Source organism: Mustela lutreola, chromosome 5 (genome assembly GCF_030435805.1).
Source record: "Mustela lutreola isolate mMusLut2 chromosome 5, mMusLut2.pri, whole genome shotgun sequence".
Classification (NCBI taxonomy): Eukaryota; Metazoa; Chordata; class Mammalia; order Carnivora; family Mustelidae; genus Mustela; species Mustela lutreola.
Genome location: NC_081294.1, coordinates 103,695,043 through 103,719,797, shown reverse-complemented (window position 1 = coordinate 103,719,797; position 24,755 = coordinate 103,695,043). Strand labels below are relative to the sequence as shown.

The 24,755-nt window shown below is 43.9% G+C and overlaps 1 protein-coding gene across 1 annotated transcript; it reads right to left on the bottom strand.

The window, feature by feature from the left end:
- Window positions 1–459: 459 nt before the first annotated feature.
- On the bottom strand, window positions 460–18,364 carry F2R (coagulation factor II thrombin receptor). The gene is made up of 2 exons (XM_059175282.1): window positions 18,035–18,364; window positions 460–4,071 (listed from the first exon to the last, which is right to left on the bottom strand). Exons 1-2 carry the CDS (start codon window positions 18,120–18,122, stop codon window positions 2,879–2,881), a joined length of 1,281 nt encoding a protein of 426 aa, XP_059031265.1. The 5' UTR covers window positions 18,123–18,364; the 3' UTR covers window positions 460–2,878.
- Window positions 18,365–24,755: the final 6,391 nt, after the last annotated feature.

Genomic DNA, 24,755 nt, shown 5'->3' with positions numbered 1-24,755 from the left:
CCGAACATTCTCAACGATACCACCTTGTTTTCTTAAGAAAGGACTAAGAAAAGAAAAGACACACAAAGTTCATCACCCAATTCCTTTGTTCTTCCAGATCCATTCTGCATGCCCCAAGATGCAGACCTTTATGTACTAAGACACCCAGGTTCCCTTGACCTCTGAGTTTGGAAGCAAGATCAGGAGGCACCACCAGGAGGTCGGAGGGTTGAAGAATAGGAGGTCAGAGTATTCCTTCTCCACCTCTTTGGGCCTGTGGTGGTAATGGCCTCCCCTAATTGCTAGCACCTGAGGTGCTTCACCATCCCCTCGTGGTTCCCTCAACCCTGTCAGAATCTCTGCACTTTGCCTCTTTATTAGACGGTCTTCAGCTAAACCCTAAGACTTGGCCTTCCTCCAGTGGCTCTAAAGATAAAGTCTATTTATTTATTTATTTTTTCCAAATTTATTCCAAACAGATACCAAGCAAAATTTCATCTTTATTAATATAGGTTACATGCATTTTTTTTTAAAAAAAGAGAACATAAAAACAATCATATAAGGACAGACCAATAATAATAGTAATGATAGTCATATTAAATCAGAGGTATTTTAATATTTGATTGAATAAACTAGTAAATCTCCACTGAGTTGGATAAAATACAGTAACTAAATTAATAAAATCAATGCTAAAAAATAAAATCAAAGCTAGCTTATACTTACATTATGTTATTTGATGTAAAATTATTCTATGCCATTTGGAAATAGTTTGCTCTTTTACATAGGCAAAGCATTTGCCTTGGAACTTTTCACTTTTCCTGTTTGTGTAAAAGGCCAACATTGCTTCATAAGAAAAAAATATACACTTCAACTTAGTTTTCAAATATTTTGTGACATCCATGAGGATTTTCTGTACTTGATACTGATTAGGAAGTTAAAAAATGCTTTTAAAATGATCTAACTCTTAAAAAAAAAAAGAATGGATAATACAGAATCATTTTCCTAGATTTCAAAGTCTACTTCATTTTCTTCTGTTATTTCTCATCAAACTGGCATAATGGCTTCTTTTTTAAAAAATTAGACTTAATTTATCAAATGCATTTGTAAATAAATCATGTCCAGTCAATACAGACTGGCTGTTTTTAAAAAGATGTTTCCTGTAGTGTATTATGTTTTCATCTCAAGTTATAACCACAGGAAGCAGTAACCCCAATGTTCAATGTTTAACTGACAATCCTCGCTTGTATGAAATTTGTGTGGTGACATCTCACTAAAAAAACTTCTTACAGAAGGACATATTTATTTATTATACACATACACACTCTGCATTGGTCTACTTTGTTTTTCTTTCTTTCTTATTTATTTGATAGGCAGAGATTACAAGTAGGCTGAGAGGCAGGCAGAGAGAGAGGAGGAAGCAGGCTCCCTGCTGAGCAGAGAGCCCAATGTGGGGCTGGATCCTAGGACCCTGGGATCATGACCTGAGCCGAAGGCAGAGGCTTCAATCCACTGAGCCACCCAGGTGCCCCTACTTTGTTTTTCTTGATGGCCGGTCTCAGTCTTTCTCAACTCTGTATGCCCAGCACCCATCCCTGTGCCCAGAGCACAAAATGTGTGTTTCATGTTTGCTCCATGAGTGTTTCCATTCCAGAATGTTCCTTGGGGTATAACTGCTGGAAGTGAGTGGGCCTTCTTTCTCTGTTCTTAAAATGGGCAGAGAGGTCTTTTATATTCATTATCTCCTGGGACAGCATGACCTACTTTGCCAATTTCTTTGTGTGTGTGTGTGTGTTCTAAAAAAAACTTTATATACAAAAACAGGCAGCAGAATGGATTTGGCCTTCCATTGACAGTGTGCCAACTCCTCTGACTTAAAACAATGAACATCTTTTACCTCACACTGTTTCTGTAGGTCAGGAATCTGGGCATATCTTAGTCCTGGCTCTCATGAGGTTGTAGTCCACTTGTGGCAGTGGTCATCTGAAGTCTTGACCAAAGCTGCTTCCAAGATTACTTTGCCAATTTCTAATAAACAAGATTCACAGCCACCCCTTGAGGGAACCTCAGGAGGACAGAGCAACCTTTGTGGTTCCAGTGCTGACCTCTGGGAGGCTCAGCTGGAGGCTTTTCTGGCCAGTCTTTGTCTGAAATGGCCCTGCTTTTATGTATTGCTTGGAGTCCCCCATCTCAGGGCAAGTTACTTTGAAAGCCAACCAAAGGTCATCTGTGGGACCTATGCTCATTCTCAGTTTATAGACACAGAGTGTAAAACATCAGAAATGCTACCCCTATCATCTGTTTCCATAATTTAAAGAATTCAAACCTTGATACGTTTACAATGAGAAAGAGTAGAACTTTTTCTACACACAGATAGTACTCTTATCCCTTAATAACTTAAACATTGTTGTTGAACAATTTCAAAATACACTTATTTGCAAAAGCTGTGTAAGTCCAAACAACAGATTCCCTCCCTATTGGCGAACATCTTCAGATGTTCAGGGTTAAACTCCACAATCGGAATGTTTCTTTCCTTAATCTCTGGTGGAAAAAAGGGAGTGTTCCAAAGTGCCATTCTGCAAATGATACAAGTGCGTGTATACACACCTATACATGCACACATGCACATATATAGTAAGTCACCTATGTGTATCAGAATATGATATTCAGTTATTATTGTAGCACTGGAGATACACTCTTGGAATGATACTGTTTTCTATGTTTGTTATCTTTTCCTATAACTAACAAATAGATATGATCAATGGCTCTCATAAGAAAGAGGCATGCAAATCATAGATTTGTCATTTTTTATCGTAAATACTTTTTTGGTGGGGACTAATAGAACCCTCAGGCTATTCGCTTTTTTAAGCTCTTCTTTTTAACTCATCAGCATCCCCTTTCCCTAAGTTAAGAGCTTTTTGTATATGCTGTTATTCAGGTGACTCGAGCAGGTATCCATTTTGCTGGCCATCAGCTGACCGCTGCTGTTGTAGCTGCTGGGATCAGAACTTTCTCTGCAGCATAAGATGCTGCAGAGGTACCTCTGGCACTCGGAAGAGGCATAATAGTAAATCAAGGGATCAATGCAACAGCTGATGCTGCTGACACAGACACAGAGGAGGTAGGCAAAGTAGGCAGCCTCTGTGGTGGACTCCTGAGAAACGAAGGAGTAATGCAGAATCAGGAGGACGTTTGTGGGTCCAAAGCAGAGGAGGAAGATGCAGAAAACAGCAAGCGAAAGGAACAAAGCCCGGGACTTCTTGCTCCGGTTGGCGACTGCGGAGGAGCTAAGGCATCGAATGATAGACACGTAACAGATGGTGGAAACGATCAGGGGCACAAAGAAGAAGACAGCAGAGAAGGCTAAGAAGTAATAGGCATAGTAGCCTTTGAGGAGGGTTACACTGAGCACGTCATGGCAGGTGGTGACGTTGAGCCCCGGCACCTGGGCGGTTTGTTCCTTGAGAAGGAGAGGCACCACCCCCGCAATGGCCAGAGCCCAGATGGCCAGACAAGTGAAGGAAGCCCTCCCCAGGGTACGCCAGGAGAGGGACTGGATGGGGTACACCACGGCCAAAAACCGGTCAATGCTTATGACTGTCATGAGCATGATGGAGGCGTACATGTTACAGTAAAAGGCTGCGGTGACAAAGCGACACATTTCAGAACCAAATCTCCAATCGCTGCCGGAAAAGTAATAGCTGATCTTGAACGGGAGCACTGACACGAAGAGCACGTCCGCCGTGGCCAGATGCAGCATGTACACCACAGCGGGCTTCTTGACCTTCATCTTCAAGATAAACACAACAATGGCCATGATATTCAGAGGAAGGCTTATGACAAACACGCCAGTGTAGACAGAGGGGATAAAAAGTGTCATCCAGGTGCTGGTAAGATACCCTGAGGCATCTTCTGAGATAAACACAGGGTGCAGTTTTTGAAGAGGATGACTTATATTGATGGGGCTTAGTCTGTCCTCAGGGAACCTGCTCCTGTTTTTCTCCTCATCATCATGCAGTGGGAATGGTTCAAATGTTTCAATCTTCTTGAGAAAAAATGACCGGGGATCCACAGTAGCATTGGTTGCTTTTGACTCTTAAAAAACAAAACAAAACAAAACAAAACAAAACAAATTAAAAAGTCAAAAAGACAAAGAGAATACATTTTACTTTTACTTTTTTTGTGCTCTTACTAGGAGGGGGTGGTAAAAAACAAGCAATGCACAAATGGATTACAGACCTTATCAGGGAATTAGCTCACTTGAAATACTGTACAGCATTTTTTGTTGGCACAAGCAAACACTTAAAATTCTGCTCCTTAGAAGGATTGAGGCAAATGACACACTTGCAGAGATACACCCTGAAGACATCAGAAAAGGCTGAGTGCCTGACATAAAGGAAAAAAGCAGTGACTTCTTTCCCATACTAGCCACCATCTCTATAAACAAATCTCTCCCAGGCTCTATGACTTCACATTCCTCCACTCCACTTTTCCTCCAGGCCTTCATTTCCTCCATTTAGTTTGCAGACACCACTGGAAGCCCGGAGTTCCCATGGAAGCATCTATATAGAAAGGTGAGGGAACTTCTTAAATTATAGACTGAACTAGAGGCAAATTCCAAGTAGGATGGAGGGCTCCCATTTCCATGGCCATCGTCCGAATGACAGTAGTCTTCCTCTACCATCTTTAGTTGGTTGACACCATAGGATGTTCCAAATCTTTCACCACATTTGGACCCAAACAACAGTTTCTTGGCTTATCTTTTAACATAACCACAAAGTGCACACCTACATCTCTTCAGTCATCTTCCTGTCTCCTTCCTGAGCAGGCCTGTGGAGAGCAGGTGTTCTAGGCTGATGGCCTTCCTCAGCTCAATTCCAGAAGGCTATAGGCATCAAGGCAGATGCCAGGCCAATCAGGCTTTCTTGACTGTCAACCAGATGTCAAATAAAGGCTCAGTTGCAAGCTTACTCCTTTTATCACCCTCTTCCACCAAAAGCATTCACTTAAACCGTTCATCAGCGAAAGGCAACACTTAACTGCTGTAATCCAACTGGCTTTTCCTTCTGGGGAGCTTTTGGTCAAATTCTGACAGTGAGGAGAGTTGGACAAAGAACTTTGGCGCGTCCTGGGAAGCTGAGGACCAGGGAGAGAAATCACAGGGGAAGATGGGCGAAGCCTCCATCACTGGGAGTGTCCACAACAAACACTGGACCTGCAGGTCACTTACAACTGATGTTAGAGGATTTAAAATCTGGCTAGAAAGTGGATAAGCACAATGGATTTTCAAACTTTTGGTCTTATTTTTTAGTGATGGACCCTTTGTGCAACAAAAGCTTACACAGAGAGGCATAATGCAATAAGAGATAGTTCTAGTTCTGTAATGGCTCTGTAAGGTCACTGAACCCAACCATCCCTTAGATGAAAATTAAAAACCTTTAACCTCCTTCCTTCCCCAAATCAATGACCTGACAGCATTGGGGTTCCAAAGGTGGTAAAGAAGAGAGGAGAAATGAATCTTGAAAGAAAGTTGCCTGGTGACTTTCTTGTTTTCTTGACTTTCTTTCATGGTTATCTTAAAAGAAGGCCAAAGTTCAATGCCACAAAGGACGGCTAAAACCCAGATAGAAACCCACATTTTCTGGCCTAAAGAACCAGAGGACAGAACCAGAGCAACTGTAGTCACTGGAAAGTGAGGAGAGAACCCCAGAAAGGAAAAAAGTCAGAGAAGAGAGCCAGTGCCAAATTACAATGTGAATTTGCCCCAGAATTTGTCTGATTCTGGAACCTCACAAATGTTAAGAACGATGTAAAGCAGTTCTGCTAAAGACAGAAAAACCGAAGTGATATTTTTGCTCAAGATGGAGACTTTGCACTTTGAGTCCAATAAAATTAATTGCCTGCTAAAGCAAACACGCCAAAATCCTTTGGAAAAATAAAACAAAATCCCAATTCTTTACAGTACGGCAATGTCCAGGGTGCAATTCCAAATCACTCGATACAAAAAGAAACAGAAAAATGTGACCCAGTGTCAAGAAAAAAAGATAATCAGTGGAAACCAATCCCAGGAAGACCCAGATGCTGGATTTAGCAGAGAAGGACTTTGAAGGATGTGCTGCAATGAAGTAAAGGGAAATATCTTACTGAAATGGATTAAAAAAAAAAAAAAATAGAAGCTATCAGCAAAGAAACCAAGCAATGGAAATTCTAGAACTAGAAAGTAAAATACAACAAAATGGCATCTATTTCCAAGATAAGGAGCAAAGCTAGAGTAGAAAAGGGCCTGGTGGTGAAAGAGGGAGGTCATGGCTGGGCTCCTGTAGCTGAAGGGGTGGTCTCTGACCCTGTGACAGTACATCTGTCACAGGGAAGGTCAAATGTATCCAGTGATGCACTTCTGAGAAAATAGGTATGACTGGATTGTTCCTCAAGGGTAAGAAACTATTAAGGATAATAAACTTAATCTCTGAATCTCCAGCACCCTGCACATGGTAGGTGGTCTTTAAACTGGCTTTTAATTACAGATTTGCATTCTAATATTGGCTCTGCCAGGAGTCACTTAACCCCTCTGAACTCAGTCTTGGAATCGTTAAAGTGCGATTCCAATACCTGTCTGACCTACAAATCTGGCAGCCACGCGTATCCCTTGTGAAGCAGGACATGTGCTTACTTCGTAAACTACACAAATTAATGTAAGAAATTAATCTTATCCTCTTTTCACTTCAGTGCAACTTGCTTTTAGACTCAATTCTTCGCTTACTCTTATTTTATAAAGATTTTATTTATTTATTTGACAGAGAGAGATCACAGGCAGGCAGAGAGAAAGGGGAGGAAGCAAGCTTGCTGCAGAGCAGAGAGCCCGACACGGGGCTCGATCCCAGGACCCTGGGACCATGACCTGAGTCGAAGGCACTGAGCCACCCAGGCGCCCCGCTTACTCTTATTTTAAATTAAAATGGAATCTATGCTCTTCTTCCCTCGTATTTAGCAATATTTAGTTTTTCAGTATCATGGGGAACATGAACAGACTGTAAAGTAGATAGCCCCAGCATTCCAAGCTGTAGATCAAATTTTTAAATTCACAGCTTTTTCCAGAAGTATCCCTTTCTTCCCTCTGTTATGCACCTAACTTACTCAGAAAAGAATGAATGGGGGCGCCTGGGTGGTTCAGTGGGTCCTGGGATCGAGTCCTGCATCGGGCTCTCTGCTCAGCAGGGAGCTTGCTTCCTCCTCTCTCTCTCTCTGCCTACTTGTGATCTCTCTCTGTCAAATAAATAAATAAAATCTTTAAAAAAAAAAAAAAGAAAAGAATGAATGGGTTCTGGCATTTTATTTCATTTCATTTTTAAAAGTGATTTTATTTGAGTAAGAGAAAGCCTGAGCAGGCGGAGGAGAAGGAGAAGCAGGCTTCCCACTGAGTGGGGAGCCTGACATGGGGCTCAACCCCAGGACACTGGGATCATGACCTGAGCCATAGGCAGACACTTAACGACTGAGCTACCCGGGCCACCCGGGTTCCAGCATTTTAATACCACAAAGATAAGTGTCCTTAAAAATGCTAATTCAGAAGAACCTAAAGATAACACAATTTTCTTCTGCACTTTGGGAATCTGGTTAGATTAAGGACTTCTGTAATGCAAGGAGGGTAAAAATACACACAGTGCACCCACAGACATGTTTGAATCCAGGCATTACCTAGAGGAACAATAACATTTAAAAAGTACTGAAAACTCATAACTGAGCTTCTTAGATACTATCACTTCGTCCAAAAATAAAACTATCATTGGATTTTACTCTATATTTAGTACTCTGGCCTTAAGTATTTGTTTTAAAACATTTCTTCACTGGCTAGGCCTTTTTAGGTAGGCAGTACGGTGTTTATAACAGAAACATTATATCCACTGAAACGTGAAATTTTTAGAAGCTAGAACCCAGGGCGAATGCATAATCCCTTGATTAAATATCATTAGCTAGGGTGTCACCTTTTCTTGTTCCTATAGGCTTTTATGGAATTAAAAAATGTCAGCAAAAAAAATTAAAAAAAAAATCTGAGTTTACACTATCATCAAAGAAATCAACAAAACCAATTCCAAGCAATTAGACATATCCAACTAGCTCAAGCCCCTTAGGCTGCAATTTGGGTTTGCGTATCTCCCTTTTCCTCCCGTCCTGGCACAGCTCAGAGGTCAAGGAGAAAGTGCCTGCGAGTGTGCCAAAAGCTCTTGTAATTCATCTGCTGTTGTTATTAAGCTACGGTTTCCCATACAAAAAAAAGCAGCTCAGGTCCTAAAATCAGTTCTCATGCTTCTTGCTAAGTTTTACTCAATTTAGTTTTCTCTTAAATGGCTCTAAAGTAGTTCTGTGATTCAATATGGCAAACTGCTAAGTGCTTCAATATAGACTAACTCCAGAGAATTTTAAAAATTAAAGTCAGGTAAGGCTTCTTCTGTCTTTGAAGAGATTTGGCTTGGAAGCAGAGCGGTGACTAGATGTGCATTATCAAGGTCCCACGTGATGCTGGGATTTATACCATGCCAGCCTCCCCCAGAGCACCAGCCTTGGTTTTGGCTCTGAGTTCTGCCCCACAGGGTTCACGAATTAACAAAGCAGAAATCCCAGAACCTTACCCACATTCCCACATAGCGCAGAACAGCTGTACCCTGCACTTCGCCACAAGGGTATCCACACTACATGCTAAAGAGAAATAAAGAAGAGAATGTGGAAAATTAATAGAAACATAGTAATTCCATCAAACGGAAAACAATAGTATTACTGCAACACTCCACTGTCTCAAGAGCACAGGCACATCATTTTCTAATGCAAAGATCGAGTGTATTCGAAGGAAACTGCTGGTTCCGGATCTAGGGTAGGAAATCTACAAGATGAGCCTTGAACATCTCTAAAGAATATTAGGGTCAGGTCAGAAAGACTCTGGAGCTAATCTGAAGCGGGGGTGGGGGGGGCTGGCCAAGGTGTGACACTGATTCAAGAGAATAAGGACAAAAGTGAATTGAAACATTTGAAACATGTCATATATGTTAAGATCCATGAGTTCATAATGATACTCAAAGGAAAATGATGCATCACTTTTGGTCACCTTTAGAGGGAATTAGGGGGCCCTATATGAAAATTGGTAAATAAAAGCAAGATTCAAGCACTTATTCTGCCTTTTCTACATAAATGATATTTCAGGGCAACAACAGTTAATGACAGAAAGTTTTCTTTATAAAATAATTCCAGCTCCTATGGGGTGCCTGGGTGGCTCAGTCGGTTAAGCGCCAGCCTTCAGCTCCGGTCGTGATCCCAGAGTTCTGGGATCAAGTTCCACATGGGGCTCTCTGTTCAGTGGAGAGCCTGCTTCTCCCACTCCTTCAGACTGCTGCTCTGCCTACTCCTGCTCTCTAATCTGTCAAATAAATCAAATCTTAAAAAAGAATAATAATTCCAGCTCCTAAATGCAGAAACAATGATAGATTTAGGAAAGCATCATTCACAAGCTCTTTGTGAACTAATGGATTGAGTCTGATCACCAGTGGTCACTAAAACCACTGGGTGAACCATAGAGAATTTCCTAAGAGCTGGAGCAAGTGGACAGTGCCTGAATCTCCTACGTATTCGATCTTCAGATACAAAAATAGAGTCCTGAGATGCATCAGGAAGTACATAGCACCGCTGCTAAAGCAGTCTTGCAAAAAACCAAGCCAGAATCTGAATGGGCCTCCCACTGTACCTACCACGTGACAGAAACGCCAAGGACAGACGGGCATGCTACGTGCTCTACTGAACACCCCTACGTGATGTGGTGGGCTGGATGCAGGGTGCAGTGGAGGCTCCACAAAAAATGTTTTTTTGAAAAACAGCCATGAGAAAGAAGGAGACAGAAAACAGTTATAGATTAAAATAGATTGAAGAGACACACCAGGGGCGCCTGGGTGGCTCAGTGGATTAAACCGCTGCCTTCGGCTCAGGTCATGATCTCAGGGTCCTGGGATCGAGTCCGGCATCGGGCTCTCTGCTCAGCAGGGAGCTTGCTTCCCTCTCCCTCTCTCTCTCTCTGGCTGCCTCTCTGTCTACTTGTGATTTCTCTCTGTCAAATAAATAAATCTTTAAAAAAAAAAAAAAAAGAAAAATGAAGAGACACACCAACCAGATGCAGTAGTTGGCCTTGTTTGATCCTGATTCCAATAAAACAATGGTAAAGGGGCATTTATGAGATAATCAATGAAATCTGAATGCTGACTGAACAGTGCAAAATGTTAAGAAATTGATATTCATCTTTTCAGGTAATATAGTGGTATTATGGTTACATATTTAAAAAAGAGGGGCGCTTGGGTAGCTCAACTGGTTAAGTGTCTGCCTTTGGCTCAGCTCATGATCTCGGGGTCCTGGGATCGAGCCCTGCTGAGCAGGGAGTCTGCTTCTCCCTCTCCTTCTGCTCCCTACCCCAGCTTGTATGCTCTCTCTCTCTCTCAAATAAATAAATAAAATCTTAAAAAATAATAATAAAAAAAAGAGTTCTAGGGGTACCTGGGTTGCTCAGTTGGTTAGGTGTCTGACTTCTGCTCAGGTCATGATCTCAGGGTCTTGGGATGGAGCCCTGAGTGGCGCTCCTTGCTGAGTGGGAAGTCCGCTTGTCTCTCACCCTCTACCCCTTACCCTGCTCATGCGCTCTTTCAAATAAACAAATAAAATTTAAAAAAAAAATTTTTATTTCTGAGGATATATATCAATGTATTTATGGATAAAATGACATATATGTCTGGGATTTGCTTTAAAGTTGTCTAGTTGGGAGAGAGGAAGAGTGGGGTATAGATAAAACAAGATATGGGGAGTAATTATATAGTTTACTTTTGAGTATATTTGAAAAATTTCCTAACTAATGGAAAAAAAAAAACAAACTCAGATACTATATGCATATTTACTTACCACTAGAAACTAAGGACAAAGACTTTTACTTTTGTTTTGCTTTTGTCTCAGTCTTGATGGAATAAAGTTCTTGAACGTTTGCATGAAAAGTTGGTGTGTTTTTTTTTTTTGTTTGTTTGTTTGTTTTGAGAGAGAGAAAGAGCATGCACGAGAAAGGGGCGGGGCAGAGAGGAAGAAAGAGAATTTCAAGCCGGCTCCAGGCTGAGCACAGAACCAGATGTAAGGCTTGATGTCTGGACTCTGATATTGTGTCCTGAGCTGAGATCAACAGCCAGACACTTAACTGACAGAGCCACCCAGGTGCCCTCAGGAACACACTTTTACATTTAATAAATTCATGTGATACCAACTCCTCAAAGGCTTTTCTGGAATTTGAAGAAACTGTTATGAAAAACAATTGACATCTGTTGAATACCTACTATGTGCTATGTATTTCATACCTTACCTCATGTAACTAACATTTCTACAAGATAAGCATTATAATCCCTGCTTTATGGGCAACATGCAGAGGCACAGATAAGCTAAGTAACTAATCCAAACATAGAGAATTAGTAAGTGGAGGGGCCAGAATTTGAACCTTGATATTCTTAGCTCCAAAGCTCATATCCTTTGACCCACACCACATTACCCTGTCTCTTTACAAGACTTAAGATTTGGGGGTACCTGGGTGGCTCAGGTGGTTAAGTGTCTGCCTTTGGCTCAGGGATCAAGCCCCTGCATTGGGCACCCTCCGTCCTTCCCCTTGTTCATACTCTCTCTCATGCACAATTTCTCTCTCTCCCCCTCTCTCAAAATAAATAAATAAAATCCTTTTTTTTTTTTTTTAAGATTTTATTTATCTGACAAACAGAGATCACAAGTAGGCAGAAATGCAGGCAGAGAGAGCGAGGGAAACAGGCTCCCTGCTGAGTAGAGAGCTCCATGCGGGGCTCAATCCCAGGACCCTGGGATCATGACCTGAGCCGAAGGCAGAGGCAAAATCTTTAAAAATAAATTAAAGACTCGAGATACATGATCTACTCCTGAAACACTATAATTATTTTCCTCTAACCATTTCACCAAATAAATAAATCTGTCCACCCTTGTAACTATAGCAGGCAGTACCTGCCCATACGTATACGTAACTTAAGTTAATGATGTCCATGGCCATTGCCTGGGAATTCAGGAGTTCTGCTGACCTTGGAGACATACCAATCACATGTTAGTAATCTAGTGCTCACAGACACATAACTTGTGGTAGAGAGACGTTCAAGGACAAAACAGAAAAACAAATCTTTAAAACAGGGTTCAAGATGGGACAGAAGCAAAGGGAGTAAGCAAACAAAAGTCTCTGCTATGGGAAAACCAGAATTAAAGGTAGAATAAGGTAAACACTGAGTGCAGGGCTAAGAAAAGGTGGCCAGTATCAGAGGCTGCTTCTCCTACTAGTCTACATCCTGGAGCAGGGACTTGGCTGGAAGCATCGGAGAGCAAGCCCTACTGGGAGAGGGGAGACAGGGGACAGGGGAACGCAAGGTAAAGACAACCAGGAAATTAAACTGTCAGCGCTCTCAGGCAGAACAGGCGCAAGGATGACAGAAGAAAAGGATGTGGGACCCTGGCCTGTAGGCTCCCGGAGGTCAGGGACTGACGTGTGGGGTTAGGGCAGTAGCAGGCCTCTCTGGGACCTGTTCGGATTCACTGGCTTTTCCCATTCTACCAGGCCTGTTTTGCACCAAAAGTTACAGGCCCTGAGCTCCATGTCCTGGGAATGTTGCTCTACTAAACAAGCTAAAACGAAAACTAATCCACATAAAGGACGTTAATAATCAGCAATTTCTCTCGGTACCAAGCTGTCTCTGTTCTTAACCCCACCCAAGTCCCGCTGTGGTTTGTAAATCTGAACTCAAAGGAGATTCTAGACTGTGATAGAAACGATCATAAACGGCACTTCCTGGAAAGCAAACTCTTCTTGTAAAGCTGTCAATTCTGCTAACCATGGAACAATTCACTGGGCTTGCTACACTGGTTCTAAATGATAGTGGAGACTTCATAATGGTTATGACATCAGTTTACAGGGTTTAACAAGTATTTAAAAAATGGAATAGTGTAAAAAATATTGGAATGCATAGTACGAGGTAATGGCGAGTACGGTTTGGTAGTTTTGTTTCAAATCTACATATATACAACAATTACCCATGCATATTTACTACAGACACACACAACTACTGTGTCACAATGTATATTACTTACAGTTTTTTCTGCTGGCTAGCAAAAAATGAAAATACTGGAAAACACTATCCTACAATGCTATAAAACCTGACTTCTAATTAATTCATCATGGACTTGAAATATAGATGATAGAATGTCCTTTCTTATAGTTAAATAAGTTTGTTTGCACATGCAAATTACAAGTTACTCCTGTTATTTCAAAGGGCAGATTCTTTTTTTTTTCTTTTAGATTTTTATTTATTTATTTATTTATTTGACAGACAGAGATCACAGGTAGGCAGAGAGAGAGAGGAAGAAGTAGGCTCCCCGCCGAGCAGGGAGCCCAATGCGGGGCTCAATCCCAGGACGTTGGGATCATGACCTGAGCCGAAGGCAGAGGTCTAACCCACTGAGCCACCCAGACACCCCATATTCTTTTGAACCTAAATAAAGAATGCATAAAGGACATAATGGCCTTTTCCAGTGATAAAACTTCATTGGATGCCTTGGGATGGAGAAGAAGGAGGCTATAACTTCAGTGGCAAGTACCATCACAAGATTAGTTGTGGGAGAGAGTGTTTCAAGGCAATGAAAGCTCATATCCAGAAAAAAAAAAAAATCGCAGCCTACAGAGAGCTATTTGCTTTGACAGTTCCTAGGCATAAACAAGAGAGGGCAAAAGGCAGAATGAAAGAAACCTCAAAAGAGGGAAATAAACAGAATTCTGAATGTTGAAACTGTGGAGCCCCCAATACCAGCATCGTAGTAAAAAATAAACCAAGGCTGTGGTTCCTAAGGACCCTTCCAGGGTGTTTTTCTAAGTATTCATAGCAAAGGGGGCGCCCCCACACTTATGAAAACTAGTGAAAGGGGAGTCCTCCAGACTCCAAAGGCAACATACTATGTACTGCCATTTATATGAAATGCAGAGAAAAAGTAAAATCACATAGGGAAAAAAATAAAAAGCAAATCTGTGGTTGCCAGAGACTGGGGGGAGGGAGAATGCATATTAAGTGCTTGTTTTGGGCTTGTTTTGGGGTGATGGAAATACTTTGGAAGTAGACAGAGGTGGTGATTATACAACACTGTAAGTGTACCAAACACCACTAAAGATGGTATATTTTAAGATGGTTACTTTGAGATGGTTAATTTAATACTATGTGAATTTTACCTCAATTAAAAAATATAGGAAAGACAGGAGTTCTGAGGGAAAAGAGAGATGTGTGTCTAAATGGAGGTGGGGGAAGATTAGAAACCCACAGTTATGGGGACTCCATTTTCCCTGTGGAACTCCACCCAGCTCAAGGCTCAGCTGAGTTCCAGTGTGTGATGGGGACAAGGACAAAGATGAACTGGCTGAGGGAGGAGAAGGGGTAGAAAGGGCACGGGGACAAAGACTGGCCAGAAGCGTTTTGGAAAAGGAGCAAATGCAGAGCCGCTGAGAAAGTGCAAGTTAGGGTTCATAGCACACCGATCCATTTAGACATAAAGGGCAGAGAGATGCTGAATTAGAAAGACAGCGAGAGGGATGGAAAGGCATCCAGCAGAGAGGACATGAGAATATTCCTGAGAAAGGGCCCCAATGCCTCAAAAACATTCTCTCATACAAGGAAGGAGTGGACTAACTTAGGGGGCAACATCCTATCTCCATATGTCCTATAAAAGTAAAGTCAAAGGCATTAGGGAATTAAAAAAAATGGATGAATAAGGGAGGAAGAGAGAGATAAGGAAGAATTAATTTAGATAGATATTAGAGTAGAAATTTACTCCTTGCTATTTCCTAAGAAATTTGGCTTTCGGGCTTTATAGAGGTTTCTGGTCCGCTTAGGGCAGAATCATTGTCCTGTTTTGTGTCTTTCTTTGTTTAGGCTTAAGACCACAGCCTCTCAGTAACAGCCAATTAATTAGCATATTCATGAGTAGGGATCCATTATAGCTTGTCTTATCATGTGTTTGCAAAAGTAAATAGCAGGAGACTACCACCCAATCATAAATGTTCAGTAAACACCTCCATGTGCTAGGCCTGGGCTACAGACCAATGGGGTGCAGACCTTGCCCTCTATGGGGAGCACAGGAGAGTTACTCTTCTCTACAGCTGGGCATCCAGATGGCTTCCTCTCTACCGGGTTGGATAGAGAAAGCCTGCATTTAGGGAAGACGGGCCTTTAGTCAAACACCAGTTATCTACTTCTTGCTAGACTTGGACCTTAACCATTTTGGACCTATTTATCTACCTGTAAAATGGGGATGACATCTACTCAAAGGATTGTCATGAGGAACAAACAAGATCCTAAATGTAAGGCACCCAAGCAGGATGCTGCTGTAGAAGGTGCTTGATACAGAGTGGCTGTTTTTGGGGGGGCATTCTGGCCAGTGACAATGGCAGGGGGATAAATGTCACAGAGAGCATAGCTCCTTGGAGGAGGAACTGGTAGGGCTGGGTGGAGTATAGGGAATCTAACAGGTTATGTAACAGAGGGGGCTGGGTAGAGGCTCCGGACCCTTCCTGCAAGGGGAAGGGCACCTCACTCTATGCTAAGGAAAGGGGCTTGGGTCTGTGGGCGGCCGGACATCACAGGGATCTCCCACCCAATCCCCCTGCCACAGTCACTATCAGCGATTCTTGAACCCCTTCATCCTCCAGATCCTTATAAAATTTACAAATATCACCTCTTGGATGCTGGCCCTCTTTGAGGAAGGCGAGTCATCTCATACTGTCTGGACAAAGGAAAGTAAACTGGTTAATGAACTTAAGAATTTCTCAACAGCCATTTGCTGAGTGGACACTGGTTCTGGTCTTCTGGGGATAGATGGAAGTTTATAATCTTGGCCAGGGAGATGAGATACCCACATAGTGATGGTACAGCAAATGCCAAAATGAATGGGGCCAAATAAGTCCCAAGAGCTTCTGGAAAGCTCAAACTGGTGGGCAGGGCGAGCCTGGAGGGTCTTCCCATGCCTGGGGTCTTACAATTCCTCCATAACAGCTGGTTATGACAGACACTCTTTAGAGCTGCCTGTGAATGGTGATAAGAAGAAGCAGACCTATTTTTAGTTGATTTTATTAGTGATTTAAACTCTCTGAGGACAAGGCCCCACTTACTTCCTGGATGCAGGGCCCCTTTCTCCATTTGGAATTTTGGTATACTGTCTCCAAGCCTTAGTTTCAGGATGCCAACGAGGAATAAACACCCGCCTTCACAGTGGTGAAGAGGTGAAATCAGATAATTCGAGGTACACATGGCTCCCAGCCCAGGGTCTGACACAGAAGAGGACACTTAGCACTGGCTCTTTCTCTTTTCTTATCCTCCTTTCTTTTTTCTCTCCCAAAGTGGTTCCAGAATCCAGTGTAGAGAAATTAGCCAACCTTTGTTCAGTTATCTGAACAAAGCTTGTCCATCTTAGCATACACCTTCTCTGTTCGCACGGATGAAAGCAGAGCACAAACAGCAGCTTTAACTTCACTTCCTAACCTGCACCAAGACTCTTACGTGGGGGCGGGGGCACGGCGAGGAAGGGTGACTACAGGGGATCAGCCTATTCCCGACCCCACCATCCAAATCTCAAACAACAATTTGTATTCTCAAGAGCCTGGTCCAAAATAATAGCACCAAGTCACATAACACCATCTAGTTTTCAGTTCTCCATGTTTCCCCAAGCACCCCAGGAGACAATGCAAATGTTATCCGCAGCAGCTCAAGCTGCTGCAATACTGGGCCCCTATCTAGAGATGGGAGTTTCCACCCAAAACACAGCTGACAAACTCACCCTGAGAAAAGATGGAGAGCAGAGAAAACACTATCTTTGTCACCTCTTCTTCAGGCATCTACACTAGTTCCAGTGTGAAAACAATGTAAAGGACACACTCTGTCCCTGATAAGAAAACTAGCTAGAAATCTGTTTCTACCTGGGGCTGGGGGGGTGGGTAGTGCTAGAAGCTTACAAAGCACAATCGCTATAAAGAAACTGAAACTTTCGCCCCCTCAGTTTCTAATTAGAGTCTTTACCAGTTAAAACCAAGTTTTCTATCCTGCTTTTACGGGGGGAAAGTTTGGAAAATATACTTATTTGCTCAAGTAGCCCGATACTTAAAAATACACTCTGGGATGGAACTGTATTCTGGGTGAGCAACCTCTTCCCTGCACCATGCCAGAAACAGAAATACTGAAAGCCCAGAGTGTCTAAGGGAGCCGGGTTCTGGGGAAGAAGGAATCTCTTTCCTCAACTTGGAAGACCGGGTTCTAGGTTACCAAACTTCGGGGCCACCATCACAATCACCGCCACCGCCGCCTGTGGCAGACCCTGTTATCACCCCATATTCTGTGCCATGAGCACGTCCATACACAAGACTCAAGTTAGAGGCTGCCGGTACTGGTTTTCTACTAAACGCCCACGGTACTGAGCTTTTCTCCACACCCCTATAAAATGTGCAAGAAAAACAATTTTCCAACAAAACAAAACTTCAACGGGAGCCTGGTTCCACTTTACACCGAAAGGGTCAGACCGCTGACTGGTGGAACAACGTGAGACCCGTTCTTTTTGGGGTGGTCCTGGGAGAAACAGATCACGCAATGCAACAGATGCAATGGGGGACCAGGAGCCTCAGCTTCCCCAGAAAAATCTGACCTCTTCCTCCTCCTTCCTATCCAAACACCACGTCTCAGGAAGGCTGCACCTTTCGAACCAAGTCCAAAAGAACAGGGGTCATAATCCCCGCCTGGATTTGACTGGGGGAGACTCTGGAAATCAGCTCAAATACCTGCGTGGCTTCTAGAAGAACCTGAGGCGGAGAGCGCGGCCAGGGGCACCCCCACCCCCAGTCGAGAAGGCCCAGCCTGGACCCATTTAGTGCCCCCATCCCACCGCCACCCCCCCTATCCCGCGGGGGCCTCGGCTGCGGAGCCGACAGCGGGCCGGGAGGGAATACCGGGGCAGCTCTCACCGGGCTTGCGGCCTCGAGTGCGGGCCGACAGCAGGGGGCCGCATAGACTGAGTCCGGCGGCCACGAGCAGCAGCCGCCGCGGCCCCATTGTCCGGAGGTTCGGCGCGGCTCGGGCGGACTGCCCAGCCTCTGAGCGGCTCGCGCTCCGTGCGCTCTCCGTCCCGCCGCGGCGCACTCCGTGCGGGCCGGCAGAGCGCTCGCTGCCCAGGGACAGAAGGAGGACGCTCGCGTCTCCCCGCGGACTGGCCTGTCCCGTGGCGAGGCTGGCAGCTCTCTGAGTGCCGGCGGAGGTGGGGGCGGAACCCCGGCGCGCGGGAGCTGAGCGGCGCGAGCTGGGAAGGGCGCCCCCCCGCGCCGAGTGCGCGCCTGGAATCTGCGGCTGCCCGCCGCGCGCTCCCCTCCCCCTCCCCACGAGTCTCTCGGCCGCTGCTTACGCGGTCCCGGGCTCCGGCGACCGCGCCACCTGTGGTGCGCCGCGTCCCCCCTCCTCCGCGTCCCCCCTCCTCCACCCCCTCTCGCCGCCGCCGGATCCCGCCAGGCGGCCACTGCCCGGCGGGGGAATCCAAACGAGACAGTTTTTCCTCTGGGCGCCTTTGACCCACGAAGCTCTCGGTGACTCAGACCGGCAGGGACCTCGAGCAGGACCGCACGGCCCTGGCGGCTGCTCCCTTCACTTCTCATCACTCTCCTGAGGAGCAGAGGCGTTTGCAGTGAAACTCTGAGCAGGGGTGCGGCCCGGGGGCGCCGGTCCCCACGCCCCGCGCCAATCCTCACCGCCGGCGCGCCAAGCGCCTCGGGCAGGCCGAGCGCCGCTGACCCTTCGGAGATTGGGGGATTTAACTGAAAGTTTCGAAGTGATTCGTGTTTTTTTTTTTTTTTTTTTTTTTTTTTTTAAACTTTGGGACCGTGAATTAGAAAGTTTATCCTTTGGGGAGAAGGTGGCCCTCAATGAGAAGCAGCTTCTGTTTGGAAAGGTTTGCCATTTTAAAAATTCGTTTCTCATTATTTGGAGAAGTTAGCACTTACTGTTTTGCGGGTAGGCTCTGCCTGGGGGAAGTAACCAAGCCGAGGCCCAGCGCCGCCGCTCCCCGACCCCACCCCGCGCGACCGCAGCCTTTGTCCGCCCGCAGCCCGCGCGCCTTCCCGGCCGCCCCGCGGCTGCGCGTAACTGCGCGCGGGCGCTGCTCTGGCGCCTGATGCCCGAGGGCTGCCCGGTGCCTCCGAACGCGTCCCTCACGCTTTCTGGCACCATAGGACGAAAGTTTGGTACTGTGTGGCCAAATTCGAGTCGCAGGGCGGTGGACACTGGGGGACGTCGCGGCTGGGGCTGCGGGCAGGAGTAGCACACGGTTCCTTTGGCTCAGGGAGCTTATCTGCGGAGTCTGAGACCGCAGCGGGAAATGGGTCCCCTCCGCCGGCCTTTTCCAGGAAAGTTCACCCGCAGCGCCTTCTCCTCTCGCTTGTGCAGGCTTGTTCTGCACCGTGTGGCAGATAAACTGTACTTGAGAGTCACTGGTCACGCTCAAGCTTTCTAAAAGGGGAATTTCGCTTTGAGAGTGTTACTCCCCAGGAAGAGCCCTGACACTTAAAAGTAGGAGAAACTACATTAGAGACTCTTTCTGTAATCCCCCCATCGTCCTTGGAGCACAGGGCCTTGTGAGAAGCAGCTGTACAATAAATTACTGAATAACTAACTCAGTTATATAATCTGACTTTAAAAAATTTTTCCTATCAGTTCTCCAAGGAAAACATCCAAGAGGAGATGTGAACCACTAACATGTATTTCCTCACTCCCTAACTTACACTACTTTTCATTAATCCTAAAATGCCATCGATTTTAAGACAATTTATGTACTACAAGCACACACACACACACACACACACAAATTCTGCCAATTAAACTGCGCATACCGATGATTGTAAGAAACATCTCAATTTCAGGACTATTTAAAATATGAATAAAGGCCCCCTGAGAATCAATGAAATAGTGTAAGATGTAAAAGTAATCAATACATGTGGCAAAAAATTCTAACAGTTCAAGGATAGTCAATGAAAAGTTAATGTACCTTCAGCCTCCACTTCTAAGAACCACTTATCCATGACTCTAAAGTTTCTGTCCCTCATTCAAGAATTTATATCCACATACAAGTACATATGTATGTATCTCCTTAAAATATAAATGGGATAATACTATGAGGATGCTTTAAGTTTTAACTATTTCAGTGGTGGAAGATGTTAACCATTTTACAAAACTGAAATTTAATAAAGGACACTTTTTTTGCTTAGTTATTAGAACAGAACGCTCAGAGAGCTGCTGAAATGCATGTTTCATTCTCTGTGCACATTAGCTAGGTTAAAGCCGCCTTTAGAATGGGGCTGAGATACAAAACAAGGGTGGAGAGTGGAACACAATGAAGCATTTCTTCCTCACTTTAGTGTTTTCTCTAAGTTGGGGGACTGCTCATTGAGCAGCCACCAAAAACTTAATCTTCAGAAACAGTGGTTTTAACTTTATCACACACGGTGCAGATTCCTGAACCTCATCCCAAAACTATGAAATGAGATTCTATACTTTTGACAAGCAGCCCCAGGTGATGGTGATATCAGTTGAAGTTTACAGAGATGTTATTCTAAGACAGTGGTTCTCAAAGTTTAGCATGGATCAGTCATCTGGAAGATTTGTTAAACTATAGTGCCAGACCTCATCTCCAGAGTTTCTGACCCTGTAGATCTGGGGTATGGTCTGAAAATTTGCATTTTTTAAAAGTTCCTCAGTGATGCAGAGGCTAAAGTTGATGGGACAGGGGTGGGTAGGATGGACACACTTGGAAAGCTGCTTTGAGAGGTTAAAAGAACTGAACAGGATTTCATATAGTCTGTGTGACCGTCTTTATTTTTTTTTTAAGATTTTATTTATTTATTTGACAGACAGAGATCACAAGTAGGCAGAGAGAGAGAGGAGGAAGCAGGCTCCCCACTGAGCAGAGAGCCCGATGTGGGGCTGGATCCCAGGACCCTAGAATCATGACCTGAGCCGAAGGCAGAGGCTTTAACCCACTGAGCCACCCAGGCGACCCTATGTGACCGTCTTTAAATTACACAACATTTCAAGCATATAGAAAAATACAGAGCCTAATATCACACCCATGAGCCTACAATCTGGCATTAGCAAATATATGTAAATATATATTTATCTTTTCTTGGTTAAGCTTTTTGATACCCTTTTCTGATTTCATTTTTCCTGCCCAGAATAGTAACTTTCTTATTCATGTTTTTGTACTTTTACATTTATTTTTAAAAAATTAGTATTGCTTTGTATGTTCTAAATATCTACAGAGTAACATACTCTAGGAATACTTCTGTAGTTTTCATTTTTCTGGATTTACCTGATTGTATACATATATGTAATTGTTTTTATTTTTTATTTTTTAAAGATTTTATTTATTTATTTGACAGAGGGAGAGAGATCACAAGTAGGCAGAGAGGCAGGCAGAGAGAGAGGAGGAAGCAGGCTCCCTGCCGAGCAGAGAGCCCTAAAGTGGGGCTCGATCCCAGGACCCTGGGATCATGACCTGAGCTGAAGGCAGAGGCTTAACCCACTGAACCACCCAGGCGCTCCTGTAATTGTTTTTAAACTCTTTATGGTATACTTTTGTATGTATATACAGCATTTTATTCTTCTCATGCAATTTTTTTTAGAGCATTTTGTTTTCAAGATTTTATTTATTTATTTGACAGAGATCACAAGTAGGCAGAATGACAGGCAGAGAGGAGGAAGCAGGCTCCCCACTGAGCAGAGAGCCCAATGTGGGGCTCAATCCCAGGGCCCTGGGATCATGACCTGAGCTGAAGGCAGAGGCTTTAATCCACTGAGCCACCCAGGCACCCCCTTCTAATGCAATTTTATCTGAAGTTTTGTCCATTTTATTTCACCCAACATCATGTATTTTTTGCTTTTTTCTTTTTAAAATATTTTTATTTTTATTTATTTTTAAAGATTTTATTTGAGAGAGAGAGAGGGATAAAGAGGAAGCACGAGGTGGGGGAAGGGGCAAAGACAGGGTCCCTTCTAAGCATGGAGCCCAACCCAGGGCTCTATCCCAGGACTCCAGGATCATGACTTGTGCCGAAGGCAGATGCCTAACTGACTGAGCCACCAAAGATTTTTATTTTTTAGAAAATAATCTCTACACCCAGTGTGGTGTTTGAAGCCTCCAAAGATGACAATATATTCCAAGAACTTCCTTAGTAATTTCCTCTTGGAAGCTAATGGTGCAAATCTCAGCTCAAGGGGAGGGGGAGAGTAAGGGGGGAGAGAATTTGCCTTCTTGGTGCCTTTTGTATTTGAGTTCCAAACGGATTAGATGATGCCTGCCTACAGGGGTGAAGGGATCTTTCTTTACTCAGTCCACACAATCAAGCTTTAATCTCTTCTGAAAACACTCTCATGGACACATCCAGAAATCATGTTTTACCAAGGAGGCATCTGTATGAGCTATTTTATTTGGAGACTGAATGGAGATTGCCTCCCCTATGAGAACGAGAGATAATCACTCAGTGCTGCCCTCATACAAGGGTCAGGCTGAAGCAAGCCTTTGACTCCTGAGGGACAGGGGGTGGTGGGGTCTGACTCCTTCTTAACCCAACATGGACGCAGCCTTTTATCCCCCACTTCTGTGCCATTTACAAGGCACTGCCAGGCTCTGGACTTACAGCAGTGGCTGAAACACTCACTCTCTGTCCTCTGGAGCTTAGAGGATGACTTTTAGGGGCTCTATCTTACCTGTTAGCCAAATGCTGGTTTGAGTAACAGAGGCAACAGGTTTTCAAAAGCTGATCAGCTGTATAGGATCCAATGTTCCCCAGAATCTCTTAAAATACAATCAACTATCAACATTCAGAGTTCCGTGGTTCACCTCTTAGAATGTTTGAGGAATACCACAAATCCCTGCTCAACCACAGCCAAAGTCTTAAAAATCCCGTCATGAACAGTACCTCTAATTAGGGCCCCACCACCCCCACACACTAACACACATGTTACAATTCTGGTCTTTCAGTGACTTGTCAGACAATGGTCATATTGCGTTGGTCTCTATTTCACTACAAACTTCCAGAATATTAAAATAGGCTCAGGTTTTCTCTCTTGGAGATTACTAGAACACATCCTTTGAGAGTAGCTAGAATGCAGCTTATGCCCTTTTTCATGTCTAGGTGCTAAAAAGTGGAGCACGAGAGCACGAACTCTCAATCTTCCAACCAAAGACCATTTTTGTAATATTGGAAACATGACATACATCAAAATCAAGGAACCAGCTTTAGACTTAATCAAGTTAGAGTTTCAGTGGCTAAGTGTTTTAAAAAGCAAAAAAAAAAAAAAAAAAGTTTTTCTTCTTCTCACAGAGTAAGGAAAGATGAGCTCTGGTGGGGGAAGGCTGACTTGTAGCTGAATGTTCCACTCCAAAATAGGCCTCTTTGGCATAGGGTTTATTTTGAAGTGATTATTTTGTGAAACTGCTGACACAAGAGAAGTTCTGAAAATAAAAGTTATCCTTCTATAATGGCAATTTTCATTTATGAAGAAAATTTACATTAGAAAGGGAGGTTGTACCAGGAAGAGAGTTCCTGCTGGACATCACTTATTCACCTGGCTTATCTTCCAGGCAAGGTCAATCTCACCAAACTTTTCCTCTTCTCACCTTCCCCTGAAGTGCAACACTGTCTCTCCCCCTACCCCACCCAATCAATTACCCTGCTCCGTGCCCCCAATATCCTTCTTTTGTCTTTAGCTGAAGGTAGTAAGGTGAGGGCTTGGGCTATTTCAAGGAGTTTTTCTCAGTTTTCTTGGGTATTTCCTATGTATACATGAGACATGCATTTTAAACTTGCATTTGTTTTTGTCTTGGTATTTTTTTATTACAGTGTATCTCAGCCACAAACGCAGGAGGAGGGAAAATTATTTTTCCTCCTCTACAATGGTTAGGAGTCTTTAGTGGCTCAGGATTATACGGCCAGGATTATATTGTCCCTGGTTTGGGGTTCAGTCCTTCTGGGAGGGCCCTGCGCCTTGGCTGCAACCATCCCTACATCCATACCTCCACTGGCTTCTTCGTGTTCACTCCTTTTCTTCATCCCAGTTCTCCTTTTCAGTTATTCCTTCATTCATGTGCCTCAACGATCTCAAGTAGCCATTGGTAGTATCTTCAAAAACAGCCTTATGCTGTGGGCCAATGGAGAGAAAACATTCACCTCTTTCCTTGAGGGTACTGGCAGGATACAAAGGTCTATACTAATCCAGATAATATTCAAGCATCATGCTTAGTGTTGCAATGAAACAAACTCCCTTCAAAGATACTATGAAACATTAACTTTTGCCTCCCAGCAATTTTTCCTTAATTTGGGCTCCTCTGACACATTTCCATTAACAATTTTTCCTGGAGTGCAAGGGAGGAAGTCTAACCTATCTTCTACCGTCCCTGGCTCCTGTTTCTCATGTAATGAAGCTGCAGGGGAGGACAAGATTTATTCAAATATGACACCTATGCAAGCGTATATTCATTTGATTCCTTTAGGTATGCAGGTCTGTGTTAAGGTTTACTCCATTAACACGCCACCCCCAACATCTACTCACTGTTAAGACAGTGAGCACTGTTTTGACCATTGTTTTGATAAAGAGCATTTTCTCTCTGTTGAAAATACATACAGTTGGAAATGCTCACTAACG